This window comes from Pelodiscus sinensis, chromosome 11 (assembly GCF_052426305.1).
Source record: "Pelodiscus sinensis isolate ZL-2025 chromosome 11, ASM5242630v1, whole genome shotgun sequence".
NCBI lineage: Eukaryota > Metazoa > Chordata > Testudines > Trionychidae > Pelodiscus > Pelodiscus sinensis.
Window position 1 is genome coordinate 51972378 of NC_143062.1, and position 20584 is coordinate 51992961.

The window sequence follows — 20584 nt, forward strand, 5'->3', positions numbered from 1 at the left end:
CTGGCACTTAGACATAAGCCTTCCTGTGTTCATGGACTGGAACAACCCCTACAGATGAGTAAATCACAGTAGCTTTTCAAGAGCAGGTCAGATACAACGGGAGTGAGAAGCTCGCAGAATCCACGGGGGCAGACGACATGGCCCAAGGGCTCTGTGATCTTGCTGTGTTCCTAAAAGAGGCTGCAGGAGAACTGTGGGTTGATAGGATAATAAGTGTTATTTGTTACTAAAAGTGGGTGTTGCCTTGCAGTGACTGCCTTGCTCTGCTTCAGGGCGTGGAGGCCAACTCCAAAGGATGCTTCTTCCCACGCTATTTCATAATGACTTTGGAAGCCCCGGTTTGAGTTTTGCAGCTGTGGTGGCCAGGGTCTGTGGAAACTTGCCTCCCACTTAGAAGCTTCCTAGTGCATGTTTACAGGGTTCATTTGACCGTGGGTGTTGCCATCCGGTGTGTCACATCACAGACAGTTACTCTGGGAATGGATTGTGACTTGTCGGAATCTGCATCACAGGCTATTGGAGCTAGAGGAGACTGGTTTTTTTACAATGGGTGGTTGCTCTTGCATCTGAATCCGCTTGTCGCTAGCAGTGTTGACAAGCAAAATGACAAAGCTAAAAGGGGAAGGCGTCATGACCTTAAACTCTCTAGCATATTTGGGTTCCAGACTACCTTTGAGTCCACATGTTGTAAAATGGGCCCTGTGAGCATTTACAAACTTGGTCTAGTTTTCTTGTGTCTGCTGCTACCTGAGTCCTCCTCTGCAGTGCTCTTCTTTGCCTCTGGGGTGCAGGCCAAGGCAGCTAAGGCACTGGATCAGGAGAATACGTGGGCCCTGTCTTGTGGGAATTGTGTACAAAAGCCTAAATGAACATGCTGCTTATGCTGCCTCCTAGGAATACTCACCTGCCCACAAGAGCTCCTCCAGCATGAGGTTAGAGGGGAAAGTGTTTTCAGTGTTGCTCTGACTCTGCCTATGCTGTGTGGATGAGAGAAGGGGTGAAGAGCATGTATTCTAGAATGCCCTACGGAGGGGCACCAGCTAGAGGATTTGAGGGGGGAGTCTGAGAACCTGACCCAACAGATCGTCAGAATTGCTTTTCTTGGAGTGAAACTGCCAAGGAACAGGGGGTCCTTCTGCAGCGAGTCGAAGAGAATAGAGACTCTTGTAGGGACACAATCAGCTAGACCCAGGGAAACTGCCCAAATAAACGTTAGCTGGCTCGGAGCAGTAAGTGATCCCGAACGCTGCTGGAGAACTGTTCTCAGTCACGATAGAGTTCTCCGGGAGCAAAGATGCTCCTACCTGTCGCAGACGAGGATGCTGCAGCCGGGTTATGCTGGTCATGTGGACGCTCGTTCAGCAGAGGCGGAGTTCTGAATGCATTGTCAGGCCTGGGAGGTGTTATCCCATGCTGGCTTCTCTTGAAGGTACCAGAGCCCTAAGGGATTTGCATTATGGCTTCAGTCTGCTACACATACATGGGTGGATAAACTCTGCTTCCAGCTCTGGAGGCAGAATACAGCTTTGGAGGTGCTCTGATAGCCTGCTTCCCCTTTCACTTGTAAGGGTGAAATGAAACGGCACAGGAGCAGCTGACTGCTCTGTCTCTTGCTGGGTGCTTCATCCTGCATAATCACACAGGAAAGCTAGATTGTTTCCTACTGACTTCCTTCCCGGAGCAGCAGGGTTTGGGCACAAGAATGCCCTAGCAATGAATTCTGCCCCATTCTCCACAGCAGGGATGGTGTCTGCTGTGCAATATGTGGCACAGGTGAAGAGCTAGGAGAAGTTCCTTGAACTTCATGGTGAACTGGGATCTGCTTTCTCGCCCCACAAGCTCTGATGTGCATAAAGGTGCCATCTTTGCTTGCATCATTTGTCATGAAGGAACAATCCGTGTCACACATACAGAATGGGAAGCAACTGTCTAGGAAGGAGTACGGCAGAAAGGGATCTAGGGTTCAGAGTGGACCACAAGCTGAATATGAGTCAACAGTGTGATGTTTGGGAAAAAAAAGCAAACATGATTCTGGGTGCATGAACAGGTGTGTTGTGAGCAAGACACGAGAAGTCATTCTTCCACTCTACTCTGCGCTGGTTAGGCCTCAGTTGGAGTTTTGTGTCCAGTTCTGAGCACCGCATTTCAAGGCTGACATGGAGAAATTGAAGAAGGTCCAAAGAAGAGCAACAAGAATGATTAACAGTCTAGGGGACACGTGCTGTGAGGGAAGACTGAAAGAATTGGGCTTGTTGAGTTTGGAAAGGAGAAGACTGAGAGGGGACAAGATAGCGGTTTTCAGGTACCTAAACGGGTGCTACAAGGAGGGAGAAAAATTGTTCCCCTTGGCCTCTAAGGATAGGACAAGAAGCAATGGGCTTAAATTGCAGCAAGGCGGGTTTAGGTTGGACATTAGGAAAAACTTCCTACCTGTCAGGGTGGTTAAACACTGGAATAAATTGAGGGAGGTTCTGGAATCTCCATCGCTAGATATTTAAGAACAGGTTAGACAGACACCTGTCAGGGATGATCTAGATCAGGGCTACTCAACTCGTGGCCTGTTTGCGGTGCAGTTTAGGTTTACACGGGGTTCAACATGCGGCCTGCCGGTGGGATCCTTTGAACATGGCCTCCACTGGGAAAACGCTCCACAACGGCGAGTCAATAGAATGGTCTTCTGTTGCTATGTGTTTTAGTAGTTAAATTCCTGGACGGTCCCTGCTCATTACAAGTGCTGTCATGGGGTGGAAATCGGGTAACTATTGCATTGTATTAATATCAGCAAAACTGACTTCAATGGGGCCTGCGTGTTGTGTAGTCTTGCCTTAATCTTTGTATTCATGCCCGTCAGTGTGAAAGAAGCAATTTGCATATATTTGTGTGTACATGAAACCACACTTAAGTCGCAGCCCTCGGCACGTGCTGTGAGTATCATTGTGGCCCCCGGGGCTTCCAAAGTTGAGTAGCCCTGATCCAGGTGGTGCTTGGTCCTGCTGTGAGGGCAGGGGACTGGGCTCAGTCTCTCAAGCTGCCTTCCAGGTCTAGTGTTCTAGGACTCCAGCTGAAATTGCTGTCTAGCTGAACACACAGAATGATTGCTCTCTGGGATCGAGCCAGACAGCGAACAAACAAGCCCCTGAACTAACCTCTGCTCCCAAGGGAGGAGTAACTGACGGGAGACAGGCGGCAAAGGAGTATTTCAAAGGGATGGTTAATCTTCATTTGGTAGCAAGAGAAGCAGAGAGGCTAGAAAACCAAATCTCCTTCTGGGTAACACACCAGCTCCAGGGCAGCAAGTAAGAGACTTGTCTATTGTCCGTTGGCAGCTCAGAGGCTCCTAACAAGAATTCAAGGTGAAGCCTTTTCTAGCTGTGCTCCTTCGCCCTCCTTTGGGCTAAAACCAGGGGCCGTTGGAATTAGATGAAAGTAAGTCTGGCCCACGTTAAAGTTAAGACAACTCTGGGCTCCTTCCTCAGCAGTGCCACATGAGCGCTGGGGAGGGCCATGTTGGGCTTCCAGGGTTAGAAGAGCTAAGTGGTGCCTGGAACCGTTTCAGCCCACTTTTGGTTTGCACCTCTCTTTCAGACAATGGTACATTCCTCCCATCACTGCGCAGTGTGTATGCAGTTTGTCCGAAAGGAGAATTTGCTCTCGCTGGCTTGTCAGCACCAGTTTTGCCGGAGCTGCTGGGAGCAGCATTGTACAGTACTCGTCAAGGATGGCGTCGGAGTCGGTGAGTTCAAGGCAAACGTTTTGGTGGGTTTTTATTTGATGCATTGTCCTCCCCCTGCCTCCACTCCCTAAGGCAGCTGGACCAGTCATTTTAATATCTTAATACTGAGAAAATGAAGCATGCAATTGGTTTGCCTGTAAAATCAGTGCCTTAAATATTTTCAACTGGCTGCTGGTTTGGACTGAATTCATAATCGCCAGGATCTCTCTAATTTCAGCGTGGACCCTAGCACTGCCTCCAAGTAACTGTAAATCGCCAGTCCCATATACTTGAGTACCTATGGAAGTATTCTGTATACATCGAAGTACTTCCGTCTGTACGTAGCACTCGCATTTGAGTACGTTGTAATGATACTTGGAACATAGGTAACTTTTTCCTAATCTGCAAGTACTTCTGAACAGTGTGTTTGTTTTTTAAAAAGTCACATCTCGCCTGCGTCCTCACTGGCCTGGGACCCATTGCCCTGGTTTGGGAGCTTCAGGCTCTGCGTTCTGACTGCCCAAGCTTTGGCCTTTTGGTCTGGCTGGTGCACCTTCACTTCTGATTGCTCCTTGCAGCTGGCAGCAGGGAAAGGCAAGGCGTACGTAGCCATGTGCTGCATCCCCTCACAGTGGTGTAGGAAATGCCTACCTGCCCCTGGCATGCTACAGGGTTGTTGGGAAACGGAGCAGTTGTTCTTCTGGTAATGCCAAGGCTCTTTATGTATACGACTAAAACTTCATTGTCGCTGGGGTCTTTTCCTCCCCTGCTCTGTGCTTGTTGTTTAAGTAGCTATCTGGAAACTGACTTCACAACTGCAGGGAAAATGGGTGTTGAAAATTCTTGTTCTTTTACTTATGTATTTATTTCTGCAGCATACTTGTACATACAAGTACTTCTGTAATGGTGTGTTTGTCATTTATATGCAAGTCCTTTTTACCAGTACTTTGGACAGTCCTGTTAAAATTGGACAAAGATTTTGGTCAATGTTCTCTTACTCTTGTCTTTATGACCCTGCCAGGCTGTGATCACCAGTCACTGTTTTATTAATTTAAAGGGGCTGTATGGGTCCAAAGAGGTAAGGTGTTACCATGACTCTGTAAATGTCCAATTTTAAACAGTTTTAAACAATTTGGGGCAAACATGTCATTAAAAATCTTTAATCCTTTATTAAAAATATGGGTAGGAAGGGGAAACAGTTAAAGCATTTGAAATGTTAAGATGAAAGCCTTACTTAATATATTTTACATCTTTTGTACCCTTTCCCTTTGTTGGGCATTTGAATGTCTCTTGGATGGTAATAACTTTCCTTTTTGGGCAAAAGAAAAAAAATTACTTAAGATGGGTTGGAGTAGTTGTAAAAGTCCAATCCCGTTTTCTAGAAGATGAAACAAGATGAACACACATGAAAGGGGAAGAGAAAAGAACAGGAAAGGTAGAATATTCAGCTTCTCTCTCTGATATGGATTTTTAGTTTCATTGCTGGAAAATCATAGGCCCAGCATGCCATCTTATCAGCCACTCTGAGACATGGCAAACTTGTACCTGCATTAGGCTGTTTAAGATATTGCGTTTAGGTGTCTCTTTCTGGACAGAGGCTTACAGCAGAGTTGCAAAATATCAGAGTTGGTGAGTCGAGTCCCACGACTTGAACTCGAGTCCGACTTAAGTCACTTAGGTGACTCGACTTGAGACTCGACTCGGGTTCATTGTTTGTGACTTGAGATTCAACTTGAGACTTGCTAATTTTGTTAAATCGACTTGGTGAAAAAATTGTCCGAAAATGCCGATATTGATGGCTTCTACAAAAGTGACTTGACATTTTTTAAATTAAGACTCGAGACTCGACTTGAGACTTGAACTGTAGTGACTTGAGACTCGACTTGGACTTGACAATGAGGATTTGAAGACAACACTGCAAAATATACAGTGTTGGCCAACTAAGCCGGACTCTCGTAAATAGAAGGATAAATGGGAGGGATAGGAAGGACAAGAAGTGAAGTGAGGAGGGAAAACCTACAGTGGGAGGTGGAGGGGTGGGGGGACCATAACACAGTTTCACATCCCCAGGGAGTTAAGAATTTGGCTAGCGCAGGTGAAGGTGGTGAATGCTGCCTGGCCTTGCCAGGACGAAGGCTCAGGGTGCAGGTGGGAGCCAAGATAGTGAAGCTTGTGCCTTCTCTTTCTCCTGGCTTTCAGCCAGCCAGGATGGTGGTAGCCAGCTCCATTCCCCCAGGGTCTCTTTCTAAGGCCTTCAGAAGGGACAGAAGAGTGGAAGAACCTATCCCTCATGTTGTCCACCAGTCCCGCTAATCCCCGTCCCTTAAAAAAACCAAACAGTGGGGACTTAGGAACAGTTTTCACTTTGTCAGCTTCATGTCGCATGGACACTCTGACCATTTTTTCCCCTTTTTCCTTCTCTCTTCCCCCTCCCCGCCCCCATCTCTTATTTATTTTGGAACTGGACCTTTAATAACCCCAGTGATCTGAGGAAGTGGGCTGCGCCCATGAACGCTCATGATACCAGCTACATGTTTTGTTAGTTTATAAGGTGCTGCAAGACTACTTGTTAAGTTTTTCCACCAATTTTGGTTCATTGACTTCCAGTCTCTCGCTGTTCTTGTTTTCTAGACATGATTTTAACACAGTGCTTGAATTAATCCAGGAGGCCTTTCTGTTTGTATTCACTTTTCCTGTCCACTTCTTGCACCTTTTTCCACCACCGTTTATTGTTGTAGGCTAGTGTGACGGGCCATGAACTTGCACTCACTCCTTCCAGCTGCACTCACAGTTAGGGGAAACTTGTAGGCCAATTATCACATCACCAGGGAGAGGCTTCAGGCAGCAAGGCTACAGTGTTTAAAGGTCGCAGCTCTTCAGGAGCACATTGTCCTGGATGTCTGTTGGCTTTTGAGAGTACAGGGGCCTTTGAGTGTATTTCCACAGGCCCCTTCAGTGTTGGTGGACGCTGTCAGTAGTAGGGAAAATCTCTGCGGTGACACGGTTACATGCTGGGGGCTGTGCAGTATCCAGCTTAATACTGCAGAGCCAGCAGCGAAGCCTCCGCCGGAGCGGGGGCCCCACTTCCAGGGGGGCGGCGTCCCTGCCACAGCAAGCCTCCTCCCTGGGGCAGAGCCGGCAGCCTTCGGCCGCCCGGCTCCCGGGGAGGTGGCTTTGCTGAGCAGAGCTGACATCATTAACCAATAAGCCTCCGCTTCTTGGCACAGCGGTTAACAACGGTTACACTCAAACGCCCCTCATCCATAGCCAGTGCTACTGCAAGGTGGCCGATTACTCCTCACCGGGCCTTCAGGTGCACAGCCGTGACATCCCACTACAGGGATGGTGAAGCTGGGACTGCCCCAGATGTACCTGCCTGCGTCATCTTCCACCGACAGCAGCTGGACTGTAGCTGGCGATTGTAACTGTTGTATCTCTCCTGTCACACGATTGCACCGGAGAAGCTGTGTTGGGAACAGCACATCTCTGATCTGCATTCGTCCCCCCGTTCATCGCACTGTGCGGCAACTGCCCTCTGTTTTAATAGGAGTCTCCTGCATGGCTCAGGACTGTCCCCTGCGGACCCCCGAAGACTTTGTGTTTCCACTGCTGCCTAGTGAGGAGCTGAAGGACAAATATCGGCGCTACCTCTTCAGGGACTACGTGGAGGTGTGTACCGCTTTGCCCTGACCCTTCCCAGTCGTCCCAACTTTGGGCCGAGATTTCCAAAAGGGAGCGTCAGTGTTAGTGCCCTGTGGGAGACCTCTGAAGAGGGCTGGTTTGTTCCAAAAGTGCTGAGTACTCCCCCCCCCCCCCCCTTGGCAAAACTGGACCCTGGGCACCCCAAGTCCCGAGTGACTTGCCAAAATTGATCTTGGCATCTGGGCGTCTTCACGATGCCTGTGTAGAGAGTTCAGGGCCAGAGCGGCCGTCACTGTCCGTGGTCCCGGCTGTAGTGCAGGGCTCGCCATCCGAGTTCTCAAACGACGTGCCAGAATAAATCTTGCTCTGATGGCATCCTGGTGACTCCAGCTCAGGGGTGGGCAATAATTTCTGGTGGGGGGCCACTCCAAATTTTGGTAGGTGGTCAAGGGCTGCACTTTTCTGTGGGGGGGTGGGGGGTCTAGGTTGGAGGTTGGATGCAGAAGGGCACATGGAGTAACGGAATGGGGCCTGCGAGGGTGTTTGGGTGGAGGAGGGGATTGTGACCTGGGCAGTGGATTGGGATGCAGGGTCTGGGAGGGTGTTTGGGTGCAAGCGAGGATTCTGGCCTGGGGGAGAGGGTACAGGGTCTGGGAGGGTTTCTGGGTGCAGGAGAGGATTCTGGCCTGGGGGAGGGCTGTAGGAGAGGGTACAGGGTCTGGGAGGGTGTCTGGGTGCAGGAGAGGATTCTGGCCTGGGGGAGGGCTGTAGGAGGGGGTACAGGGTCTGGGAGGGTGTCTGGGTGCAGGAGAGGATTCTGGCCTGGGGGAGGGCTGTAGGAGGGGGTACAGGGTCTGGGAGGGTGTGTGGGTGCAGGAGAGGATTCTGGCCTGGGGGAGGGCTGTAGGAGAGGGTACAGGGTCTGGGAGGGTTTCTGGGTGCAGGAGAGGATTCTGGCCTGGGGGAGGGCTGTAGGAGGGGGCACAGGATCTGGGAGGGTGTCTGGGTGCAGGAGAGGATTCTGGCCAGGGGGAGAGGGTACAGGGTCTGGGAGGGTGTCGGGGTGCAGGAGAGGATTCTGGCCTGGGGGAGGGCTGTAGGAGGGGGTACAGGGTCTGGGAGGGTGTCTGGGTGCAGGAGAGGATTCTGGCCTGGGGGAGGGCTGTAGGAGAGGGTACAGGGTCTGGGAGGGTGTCTGGGTGCAGGAGAGGATTCTGGCCTGGGGGAGGGCTGTAGGAGGGGGTACAGGGTCTGGGAGGGTGTCTGGGTGCAGGAGAGGATTCTGGCCTGGGGGAGGGCTGTAGGAGGGGGTACAGGGTCTGGGAGGGTGTGTGGGTGCAGGAGAGGATTCTGGCCTGGGGGAGGGCTGTAGGAGAGGGTACAGGGTCTGGGAGGGTTTCTGGGTGCAGGAGAGGATTCTGGCCTGGGGGAGGGCTGTAGGAGGGGGCACAGGATCTGGGAGGGTGTCTGGGTGCAGGAGAGGATTCTGGCCAGGGGGAGAGGGTACAGGGTCTGGGAGGGTGTCGGGGTGCAGGAGAGGATTCTGGCCTGGGGGAGGGCTGTAGGAGAGGGTACAGGGTCTGGGAGGGTGTCTGGGTGCAGGAGAGGATTCTGGCCTGGGGGAGGGCTGTAGGAGGGGGTACAGGGTCTGGGAGGGTGTCTGGGTGCAGGAGAGGATTCTGGCCTGGGGGAGGGTTGTAGGTGGGGGTACAGGGTCTGGGAGGGAGTTGTGACCTGGGGCAGGGGTGGTGCAGAGGGTTTGGACGGTGACCTGGAGGAGGGAGTTAGGGTGCCAGAGACCGGCCCTGGCTGGGAGGTGCTTACCTAAGCATCTCCCGGCCAGCAGCCCTGCCGCACCCCATGGCAGGCTGGGCTCCCTGCCTGCTGCAGCCCCAAACCACTTGATAATACAGGCTGCTCCCTCCTCATGGCTCTCCACTGGGGTGGTGGGGGAAGAGGCTTGTGCTGCCCCCATCTCCCAGGGCAATCTCTCTGCTCCAATTGGCTGGCTGTTTCCAGCCAATAGGAGCTGATAGTTTGGCCGAGGTCAGTTCTTATTGGTCGGTTGTGTCTGGCCAACAGGAGCTGAGGATTGGGCTTGGGGGTGGGGAGATCACACGAAGCTTCCCCCCTCCCTGCAGAGCAGGGAAACATAGGGACTGCACTTACACCTCAGCAGCTGCACTCCCGAGGGGCCCCGGCAGGGTGGTCCGTGGACCAGATCCAGTGGTGTGGCAGGCCAGATCTGGCCGCCGGGCCGTATCCTGCCCAGCCCTGCTCCAGCTGGTGCTTGCCCATTTCTTGAAGCAGAGTGCTCTGCTCTTAAAGCCGAGAGCTTAAGTTGACTATTAAATACTGGTGCAACACCAAGAAATATTGTTGGGGAGGTACAGACGTTCCCTTATGCCAGTGCAGCTCTGGCCACTGTTCTGCAGCATCCCTTGTGCATGCCTTCACTCGGCAGAGCTTGGCGAGTCTTTTCCAATTGCGAGAGAGCACAATGTTTAGAGGGAGTAACTGAGTGATGTATACTCGAGATACAGTATCGGGGGCGCCACAGGGAGGGGACAGATTAGCCACAGTTGAGAAGCAGAGTGTGCAAAGGGTGGAACGTAAGTGGAGAGAAAGGAGTTGAAGTAGAGGGAGAGTCCAGGTCTGTCTAGAGTTTCTCCTGACGGTCTCCTGGCATTATGGATGGGACCTCAAATTTCCTTGTTTCATGACTGACCACGACAGCCTCAGCTTGTAATAAATGCGAGATGCAAAGCCTCCAAGTCTGCTGTGGGCACAATCGCAACCTCCTCTGCATGGAGGAGAGACTGATTGCCCGCTCTTGGGCATGTTCCGGTGGCGCTTCCCTTGTCTTCTCCAGAAGATCCAAGATCTGCCCAGTCACGTGCATGCAGGGCACTTGTACTCGCAGCGTGGAGAGCAGCGTTCTCCCTAGCAATTGCTGACCTTGCCACTCGGTCTCCTTGCAGAGCCACTACCAGCTGCAGCTGTGTCCCGGTGCAGACTGCCCCATGGTCATCCAGGTACAGGAGCCCCGAGCTCGGCGTGTTCAGTGCAATCGATGCAACGAAGTTTTCTGGTAAGGAAGTAAAAGGCTTCAGGGCTGTAAGGAAAGCATGGGGCAAAGGCATGTGCTCTGCTTACGGCGGCTTCCTGTGAGAACAGGCCTAGCGTGTCGAAGCATCACACAGCCTTTCTAGAGCGGTTGGTAACGTGAGCCCCGTGGCTCATGGAGTTAGAGGGGGCCTGACTGTCAGTGGGAGCTGTGGGTTCTGACCGCCTCTGAAAACTCGCCCTCAGTAATCCAGGGAAACAAGTCTCCTCTGTCCTCTGTAGCTTGGATTAATCTACAAATTATGATGCAAGCATTGATGGGTGATTTGGGGAATGATGCATAACACAGGGCTGGCTACTCCACTTTGGAAGCCCTGGGAGCCACATTGATACTCACCGCACATGCTGAGGGCCACAACTTAAGTGGGGTTGCATATGCATGCAAATATATGCAAATAGCTTCTTTCACACTGACGGGCATGAATACAAAGATTAAGGCAAGACTACACAACACACAGGCCCCATTTAAGTCAGTTCTGCTGATATTAATAAAATGCAATAGATACCTGATTGCCACCCCATGATAGCACTTTCAGTGAGCAATGACAGTCGAGGAATTTAACGACTAAAACGCATCTCAACAGGAGACCATTCTATTGACGACTTTTTGTTTTGGCTCCTACCCACGGGCTGCGTGTTGAGTTGCCCTGCATTAATGGCTGCTGCAAGGATCCAGTCTCTTGCCTGTGTTTGTATATTTGCTCTGTTCTCTAGCACATTCCCAGTACCCAGAAAACCGTAAAGCCGAGGGACTCGGATAGCCTAACTACGCGCACAGGCCTCCATTGGGAGGCACACTCCTAAGCATGCGCTGAAACAGAGTGTAGTGTTCAGATATGTTGTCAGCTGATGTCTCTATGTGAAGTCTAGAATACCTTTAAACGTCTGTATGCTAAGGTCCTCTCCAGGATAAGAATAAACTTCCACTGGAGCAGAAAGCTAATAGTGCGTTCCTGGCTTGCAGTGTCCATGGGTGAAGTAAGAGAACTGGGAGTAGTATAGGAAGGGTTGTCACTGGAGTGTGTTGTGAGACCTCCTCCTCCTGACAAGCTGCTTGTCTCCTCACACCTCTCCCATTTAGATCCTGGTTATGAGGAAAGTCTGGCTTCTTGGTTATTAGCACAAAATATTAACTCCCCTGAACACTAGAATTTCTTTCTCTTCTTGTTAAGTTTCAAGTGTCGGCAGATGTACCACGCACCTACAGACTGCGCCACCATCCGCAAATGGCTCACCAAGTGTGCAGACGACTCTGAAACAGCCAACTACATCAGTGCTCACACTAAAGATGTAAGAGTGTCTAGTCCTGCAGGGAAGGGGGAGCAAAATTCTGTGCACATTTAGCATTTTATGCTGCTTTGTATAAAGTTAGTAAATTCCCGCTTAGGTTTTTGGTGCAAAGGTCTTGGATAGCTTAGCATTAGGGGGGAACGTAAATGAACATCGTTGATGTCTGTTCACTAATGCGGGATGCATGGGGAATAAACAGGCAGAACTAGAAATACGACTAAATAAGCACAGTTCCGACATAATTGACATCACAAAGACTTGGGATAATTCACGACAGGAATACTGGTATTGAAGGATACAGCTTGTTCAGGAAGGAGAGCCAAGAGGAAATGGGAGGACGTTGCCATGTATATTTTACACACAAACACCCTCACGCGCGCGCGCTCTCGCTCTCTCTCTCTCTCTCTCTCTCTCTCTCTCTCTCTCTGAAGCAAGGCTAAAGTAGAAGTGAGAGCACATACCTGTTGAAATGCTCTAAGTGAGGATAAAAGGAGTAAAAAAACCACAAGTGATGTCATGGTAGAGATCTACTGTGGCCTGCCAAACCTGGAAGAAGAGGTAGTGAGGCTTTAAAAAAAAAAAATTAACCAAAGCACAGGACTTAGTGATGGATGATTGCAATTGCCTGCACATCTCTTGGGACTGTATTACAGGGGATAGTTTGTCCAACAAGATGTAAAATGTAGCAGAGACAAATCATTACAATGATCAGGGAAATGACTTCAGCTGTTCTAGGTTTGATTCTGACAGGGAGCAACTGGTGGAGAATTTGAAGTTGGAAGGCAGCTGAAACAAAAGTGATGGTGAAATAACATTCATGGTAGGAGGAAAAACAGCAGAATCAAGACAATGGGCTTCAAAAAGGCAAACTTGAGCAACCTCAGGGTACGTCTACACCTAGATCGATCTAGGGAGGCTAATGAGGGCGACCGGATTTGCAAATCAAGCCTGGGATTTAAATATCCCGCGCTTGATTTGCGTGTTCCTGTCTGGTCTCCATTTTAGAAATTGACTAGCCTGAAGTAACTGCCCGCGTCTATACGCGGCAGTGAAACGGGATTCCGATTTAAAGCCCTATCTCGAATTAGCTGGTATTCCTCCTGCAATGAGGTTTACTAGCTAATTTGAATTAGGGGCTTTAAATCAGAATCCTGTTATCTGATCATAGCAGAAAATACAGCAATGGCTGACGTGCTCAGTGGCTAGTTTGTGTGTTTTCACCAGACAGGTTAGCAGTGACAAGTCTGACTGACCTAGTGAACGTCAGTGTCGATGGGGTAAGATCTGAGGCTGACTGGAGAAAGAACAAGTGAAAATGCCTTGTGCTGTGTTTCTAGCACAGACCGTACTGCTGCAGCTGTGCTACCGCAAAGGCTCCATATAGCAGCTCCTTGCTGATGAGTGACAGCTCTCCCACCAGCATCATTAAACCGCTCCCGATGAGCGGTGGTCACTATGACAGCAGGAGACTCACTGTCCACACCAGCACTTTTGTCAGTGAAACCAACATCAAGCAGAGTACTAATGGAATCAGAGCTTAGACAAGTAGGGTGCCTTCAGGTTGGCAGGGCCTGACCAAATGCGTTCTTGAATGCTTAGGGAGCTGGTGGAAGAGATCTCTGCACCATTGGCAACTATCTTTGAGAGAGCGGGAGAGATCCCAGAGCACTGGGAAAGAGCAATTATCGTACCTGTCTATAAAAAGGGAATAAGCGCAACTCAGTGAATTGCAGACCTGTCAGCTTAACATTAGTACCAAGAAAGGGGATGGATCAAATACTTGAACAATCACTTTACCTGTAGCTAGAAGATAAGATAAGTAACAGTCAACATGGATCTGTTATAATGTATCATACCAAACCAACCTGTAATCCTGAAACTCAGTAAGGACAGATGCCAAATACAGGACTTAGGAAGGAACAATCAGGTGCAGGAACATAAAATGGAAAATGGCTGGTTAGGAAAGAGTAATCTGGGAGTGGAACCCAAGCTAAAGATGAGTAAATAATATAACACTGGCGCAAAAAAAGCAACCATCATTCTGGGCTGTATTTGCAGGAGTGATAAAAAAAATCTATATACAATCCTAGAACTGGAAGGGACCTCGAGAGGTCATCAAGTCCAGTCCCCTGCCCTCACGGCAGGACCCAGGACCATCGAGACCATCCCTGATAGATGTCTGTCTAACCTGCTCTTAAGTAGTAGTAGCAGTAGTATTTTTTCTGCTTCTACTGAGAAACTTCAGTGAGAGCTCGGTGTCCAGTTTTGGGCACCAGACTTTGGGCAAGATGTGAACGAACTGGAGACAGTCCAGAGGGCAGCAACAAAAATTATTAAGGTCTAGAAAACATGACCTATGTGGGAACATTGAAAAAACTGGGTTAGTTTAGTCTGGAGAAGAGACTGAGAGAGATACAGATAAATCTTCAAGTTTGGAAAAAATTGTTATAAAGAGGCCTTATAGATTGTTCTTCTCCACTGAGGGCAGAAGAAGAAGCAATGGGCTTAAATTGCAGCAGGGAAGGTTTAGGTTAAACATTAGGAAAAACTTCTTACCTCTCAGGGTGGTTAAGCACAGAACGAAATTACCAAGAGAGGTTGTGGAATGTCTTGTCTTACGCAGGTTTTTAAGAACAGGTTAGACAAACACCCACCTGCCAGGGGTGGTCTAGGATCTAGATAATACTTAGTCCTGCCTCAGTGCAGGGGGCTGGGCTAGATGGCCTATCAAGGTCCTCTCGGGCACGTCTCTACAGCCGGGCTAAAGCCGAAATAAGACCCATGGTAGCGAGTACTACGAATGCAGTCGGTACAGAGAGAATCCTGATATTGTAAACCAGAGTCAGCAAGCACAGGCCAGGGAGGCCCTTAAGAAGTACTTGTTCTATTTTGAGCTATGTCAATTGTGTAGCTTAAGTGGAAAAAGCTTATTTTGGCTTTTGGCGCTGTGGACAGAGAAGGAAGTCCGAGAGAGAGCACTCTTCCTCCGACTTCCCTCACGCCTCGTACCATGAGGGTCACAGGAGTTGGCGTGAGAAGTCCTCCAACTCGACACTGTCGAAATAACTGCTTGTAGTGCAGACACACTTTGTTATTTCAGAATAACGCCAGTTCATCTGAAATAACACTGCTGTGTAGGCAGCCTTCCCGTCCTACGTTTCTGAGATTCTGTTGCTGGCTCTACTCCTGCAAATATACTTGAAACTGGGAAGTGCCCCTCTGCCTAGCAAAGTGTTCCATCTTCGTTCTGCTGAACTCGTTGAGAGCATGACTCTGCCGTGGGAATGTTGCTCTCTAGTGGCTGAGAAGCAGCCATTCTGTCTGGTGGGCGGCTGCAGTTAATTGCTTTAGCAAAGGAGAATGCTCGGACGCACCAAGGGCCATTCCTGCTGGCAGCAGTACAGAGCCTTCGTTCTACCCATGGAGTTGAGAGAATGTAAAGCGTAGAGCATCCATTTCCATTTGTGGGAGGAGGCTTAATAAGCAGAAGACCTGGGGTTATCTAGCCTGAAGTGGGAGATGCGGTGAAGCCGGCACAGCAATATAGGGCGGTGTGAAAATGAATATGCTTGTTGTAAGGCTGGTCCCCATTGGCTGGGGGAGCCAAAGGGACTTCATGACTTAAAAGGTCTTTGTGCCTAGCTTTTGGTTTTCTGAGCACTTGGTTAATTTAAAGGACTCAAGAAAAGGAGCTGTATATGCAGTGTGGGGGGAGTGTGGAAGTCATGGTCGCTGGCTTGATTGTCGGGTTTTGTGGTTCGGGGAAATGGTTATGGGTAAATCAGAGATTCCAATCTCATCCAGGCCCCTAGTGGTAGTTTTGGACTGGGACGTGATTTGGTGTCTTCAGATTCCAATTGGCTAAGTTGGATACTTCCTAGAGCTTTGCAAACCAGAGACTATAGTAACAGTTACATTGTCCAGTATATCAGCCGTGGAACAAAGAAACTTCTGTAAACCATTCTCTAGTCAGGCAGGCGTATGTCGGCTTTGCTCGTCCTCTAAGGCAGCTACCCTTCCGCTGTTCCTGAAGGCAGGGTACAGAACTAGGTGCTCCTGTGCTCTGAGTCTCTGTGGCAACTCAGTCTGTCTTTGTAAACTGATTTAATCTCTAAGCCAGAGTGGCCAGTTAAACTTTGGTTTACTCAGCAGTGGTAAGGCTAGGTCTAATGACTTACCCTGGAACTGTCGTCTCAGCACCACTGAGCTGCTGAGTCCAGGAGGCAGCCACCCCTCCATCCCCCTCATCCCACTTGAAAATGGGCTCCTCAGGAATAGTGTGGGGGTCACGCTGGGGCTGGGATTCTGTTCTTCGGGGCGATTCTAGAACAGCAGGATGGAATGATTGCTTTTGTTTTTCCCAGTGTCCCAAGTGCAATATCTGCATTGAAAAGAATGGAGGCTGCAATCACATGGTGAGCAACTCCCTGATCCTTTGCTCTCCCTTGCCCTGTCCTTCGGCAGATTGCAATAATGTCTCTTTCTCTTCCTTTTCAGCAATGCTCCAAATGCAAGCACGGTACGTAGCGGGATCTGGGATCTGCTGGGGAAAGGGAGGGTTCCTAAATTAGCCAATAACAAAAGCTGTTGTCTAAAATAGCCAGTTAACAGATACCCAGAGGATACTAATTACATCTCCGACTTCGGTGCTTTGTTCTTACCTGCTTTCTGGCACATCAGTGGCATTTAGGAGTGAAAAGGTCGTCAGCTCCCTTTGGTCATGAGACTGCTCCTCAGGAACGTGCTGTGGTGTTTATAAGCTTTCCTGGAGCAGTTCTTGGTACGCACGTGGATTTCTGTACCAGCAGGTGAAACCACTTTCTGTGTTACGGAGCTTGAGCCTTTGTGTCAAACTAGACTTGGGCTTTCTGTTCACACATGTACAGGTCAACCAAGCTGCGGAAGTGGGGTGGGCTTCCTAATCCTCTAATCTTGTCCACTTGACTGCTTCTCAGTCTATTCCCCTGCAAGAGGCAGCCTGGCCATCCTCAGCCCTTGGTCAAGCAATGTGAAGTATCAGGCATGCAAAGCAAGTGGCTTTTGTGCGATGCTACATTTGTTTTACCCCAGGGCACCCACCTGTGTCTGGGGCTCTCTCCCAGAGGCGAGGCTAGGCAAGACAGTAACCTTAATCCACCCATCTAGTTCACTTCCTTTGCTGCTAGACCAGCAGGAGTGGCAGTGACTTGGCGGGATGCTCTGGTACAAGGTGCACCGCAGGTCCCTAGCTAGCACAGTGGTTGGCACTTGCGAGAGCAGGCCAGCCCATGGGTGGAGTTAGCAGATCTCAATCCAACAGCCTTTCCGAAGCAATTCGTGCAGCAGCTGTTTAATTGCCATCCTTTCCGCTTTCAGACAGACCCAGGAAGCTGTTGCAGGTTTAGCTGTTGTGTTACTTTTTCTCCTTTGCTCTTTTACCCACATCCTCTCACTCAGGTCAGGTCTACGCTACAAACTGATATGGGGCTCAGATGTGAACCCTGAGTCAGAGTTACCGTGACCTAACCCCTGATGCAGACAGCAGGGCTTCTCCCGGTGCCTGGGCCGCCACCTCTTGCAGAGGTGGAGAAACTGTGCCCGAGGGAGAACCCTCGCCATCCGCGTTGGAGTGTCTCCCCTTAGCGTTGCGCCAGCGTAGGCTCGCTCGCAGGGATTTCTGCTCTGGAGCTGTCTCCTGAGCCGCTGGCTATGGACAGGTGTCTTCGTCCAAAGGCCAAACTCAGTCTGATCTGACCCCTGTAGCACAGGCCATCAGCACCGCCCAACGTGCCCCCATGGGAACGCAAAGTGGGTTGTCTGCAGGGATTTGTGCACTGCTGGATCCTTAAACCCAATCCAGCCAGCCGCCACGCTGGCAGCTCGCCAGCAGTCGGAGAGCGGCAGCTCTCACAAGTAAGACTGCAACTGCCCTCCTCTTTCACTAGGAGGTGCAGCCTCTGGAGACTCCGGGGCCTGGTTTCCAACCTGCCGTGTGTGCTAAGCTGTGTCCCCTTGGAGCGCAGTGGGAGTGTTACCTCTCTGTATTTAGATACACCCCCCAGATGGGGCTGCATTCGGCCCACAAGCTGTACTCTGTTCTCCAGGCAGGATGGCGCGTGCACACTTCCCATGCTGCGTGGCTAAAGGGAATAGGGTCTGTTTCTCTGGCAGCGTTTCTCACTGATTGTGCCTTGTTCTCCACAGACTTCTGCTGGATGTGTCTGGGGGACTGGAAGACCCACGGCAGCGAGTACTACGAATGCAGTCGGTACAAAGAGAATCCTGATATTGTAAACCAGAGTCAGCAAGCACAGGCCAGGGAGGCCCTTAAGAAGTACTTGTTCTATTTTGAGCGGGTAGGACATAGCTCTTTGGCCAGAGCTGCTGTCGCTTTTAATGTCGCTGCCTGGTGCAAAGGTCATTGCCAGAGGTGTCGGTGCACGAAGCTACACAGCGAAAGGTTCTGTACTGATAGTCCAGTGCAGGGCCTGTCTTCAGTTCCTGCAGACCCAGAACTCTGCCCAGCAGATCTCAGCCAGGCTGTTAACTTTTGTTCTACACTGAAGCAAACCACACGAGCTTGCTTTCATCTCCCGACGCTGCAGAATATCAGCACTGCCTGCAGTTTTCTGTGTTCTCAGCAACTAGTTCAGTGGGATTCTCATCCACGCTCAGAGCTCCTAGTGCTATAATGATGCAACTGAATCATTCTAATGTAGTGTCCCTCTGCAACAGGGGCGGGGAACCTTTTCTGGGTGGGGAGCCACTGACCGACCGAGAAATCAGCCAGGGGCCACACACAAGCGAGAGAGAACCCCCAAACAAAGCCTCACTGACATGGCCCCTGACTGAGGAGGAGAAAGCCACTGCGCACATGCGCCAGCACACCAGAGCCTAGGGGGGCCAGGCTAGAAGAGTTTGTGTGCTCTAGCCTTGAAGGGGAATGGCAGGGGCTGGAGTGCCAGAGCAGGCTCCCCAGGGGCAGCATCTGGCCCCCTGGGACTTAGGTTCCTCACCCCTGCTCTACAAGATGCTGCTGTGCTGTTGCAGATATAGGTATCATAGGACTGGAAAAGGTCATCTGGTCCTGTCCCCTGCGCTGTCAATGCAGCCCTTTCCTCACAGGGCCAGGGAACTTTCCAAAGCTCCTCCTGGCATGAATATATGAGGACCAAGAAGAAGCAAATCTCTGGTGTTTCCATCAGAACTCCATCATGGAGTTGAATGAAATGTTAAGGGGATTTTTGTCAGGACATGCTGGAATCTGTCACTGACCAGTGAGACAGATACAGCTCCTCTTTCCCTGCAGCAGGCATGCATAGGACTGGTCAACCTGTACAGGTCTAGTGCAGCGCCTAGACCGAAAACGCTGTAGCTCCACAGCTGCTGCTTTTGTGAGGTCAGCACGCGCTTACTTCCTCATTCAGATATAAACAGCTGCTGCTTCATGGCATTAATCTTACTAGATATTTTAGTAATGTGCATCTGTCTGTCCATCCATCTGCAAGTCCATTTGTTCAAGAATGCCTCCGAAGCGGTAAGAGCGAGAACTTCCACATTTCATATGCCACTTCCTCTTATCCTAACTTAGGGCAGGGTCGGGGTTTGGTTGTGCCAGGACAATGGGATGTGCCTGGAATTCACTTGTTTCATAAAATGGAAAGGGAGGGGTCTGGCAGGAGGGAGTTATACCTAGAATGACCAGAAGAGGGCAGGAAGAGGCCAGAGATAGCCAGGACAGCTATAACCTCTTTGGGCCTGCACGGGTGGAGAAATGGACAGCAATCTCCTGTATGTTTCAAAGAGCGTGTGTGCTGTCTGTCCCCCAGCCAGGAAACATGCACCCCTCTCCAGCTGTGCCCACGGCAGCTGTAGCAGCCATGGAGAGGTGTTTCTCATCTGGCCCCAAGCTGCTGTGGTGAGAGAGGGCTGGGGTTGTCCTCACTCCCCAGGGCAGCCTGTGCCCTGAACACCTCCCCAGTCCCACCCCAGAGCAATGACTTAAATGAAGAAAAACAAAACTTATGCAAGGACCTGTGCAACAGCGGGTGAATCTTTTAGTCCAGTATTAAAATACCAGGTGAATACTCTTGGCTTCCCAGATCAAGGACTCTGGCTAATGGCCAAGCTCAGAAAGCCAGTCTTCATCTTTTGTCCGAGACCTCTTCAGGGAGGGAATTGCCATGATTTTACTCTTTCTATTCGTTCAGAAGACGCTATTGTGACCATAGGGCATTTCGAGGGGGGGGCTGGGTTTGCTCTTGGCTCCCACCTGCTTCTATGGGCTTGCAACCTGGGGGTGCTGCTGTGCTGTCCTCCTGCCCACTGCATGTCCTGTCCTGCTGGACTCCAGCCCCGTCAGCCTTCCTGTTGGCTGGAGTTTGTATCTGTGGGTAGCAGCACTTTGATCTCATGCCCCTTTTCTTCTGCTTCTGCAGTGGGAGAACCACAATAAAAGTTTGCAGTTAGAGGCACAGACGTACCAGCGAATTCAGGAGAAGATCCAGGAAAGGGTGATGAACAACCTGGGAACATGGATAGACTGGCAGTACCTGCAGAACGCTGCAAAGCTGCTCGCAAAGGTGGGTGGTTTTGGCTGTGCACCCACAGGAGAGGCTACACACCAAACCCTTCCCTGGCTGAGGAGGGAGAGCTATAAGATTATGCCCTGAACCTGCCTGAGGTTAGCAGGAGGGCACCTTTCTAAGCAGGTTAGTCCAGAATTGGTTCCTGCACTGTCCTCAGAAGCATCTGGTAATGGTCTCTCCTATCCTAGACTGGTCCGGTGTCCCTCCATTAGTCAGAAATAAGCTGTGCTAACCGCAGCCGAGGCTA

At 50.5% G+C, this 20584-nt stretch overlaps 1 protein-coding gene across 1 annotated transcript in view; it reads left to right on the top strand.

Annotated features, from left to right (window-relative positions):
• The window catches only part of ARIH2 (ariadne RBR E3 ubiquitin protein ligase 2), a 49947-nt gene that overhangs the window by 23943 nt on the left and 5420 nt on the right, over positions 1-20584 (top strand). The window contains exons 5-12 of the mRNA XM_075938397.2: positions 3586-3733; positions 7260-7381; positions 10336-10445; positions 11653-11770; positions 16135-16185; positions 16268-16289; positions 17954-18105; positions 20188-20331. Of these exons, the coding sequence (XP_075794512.2) occupies positions 3586-3733; positions 7260-7381; positions 10336-10445; positions 11653-11770; positions 16135-16185; positions 16268-16289; positions 17954-18105; positions 20188-20331 (867 nt within the window). The remainder of the gene's footprint in view (positions 1-3585; positions 3734-7259; positions 7382-10335; positions 10446-11652; positions 11771-16134; positions 16186-16267; positions 16290-17953; positions 18106-20187; positions 20332-20584) is intronic.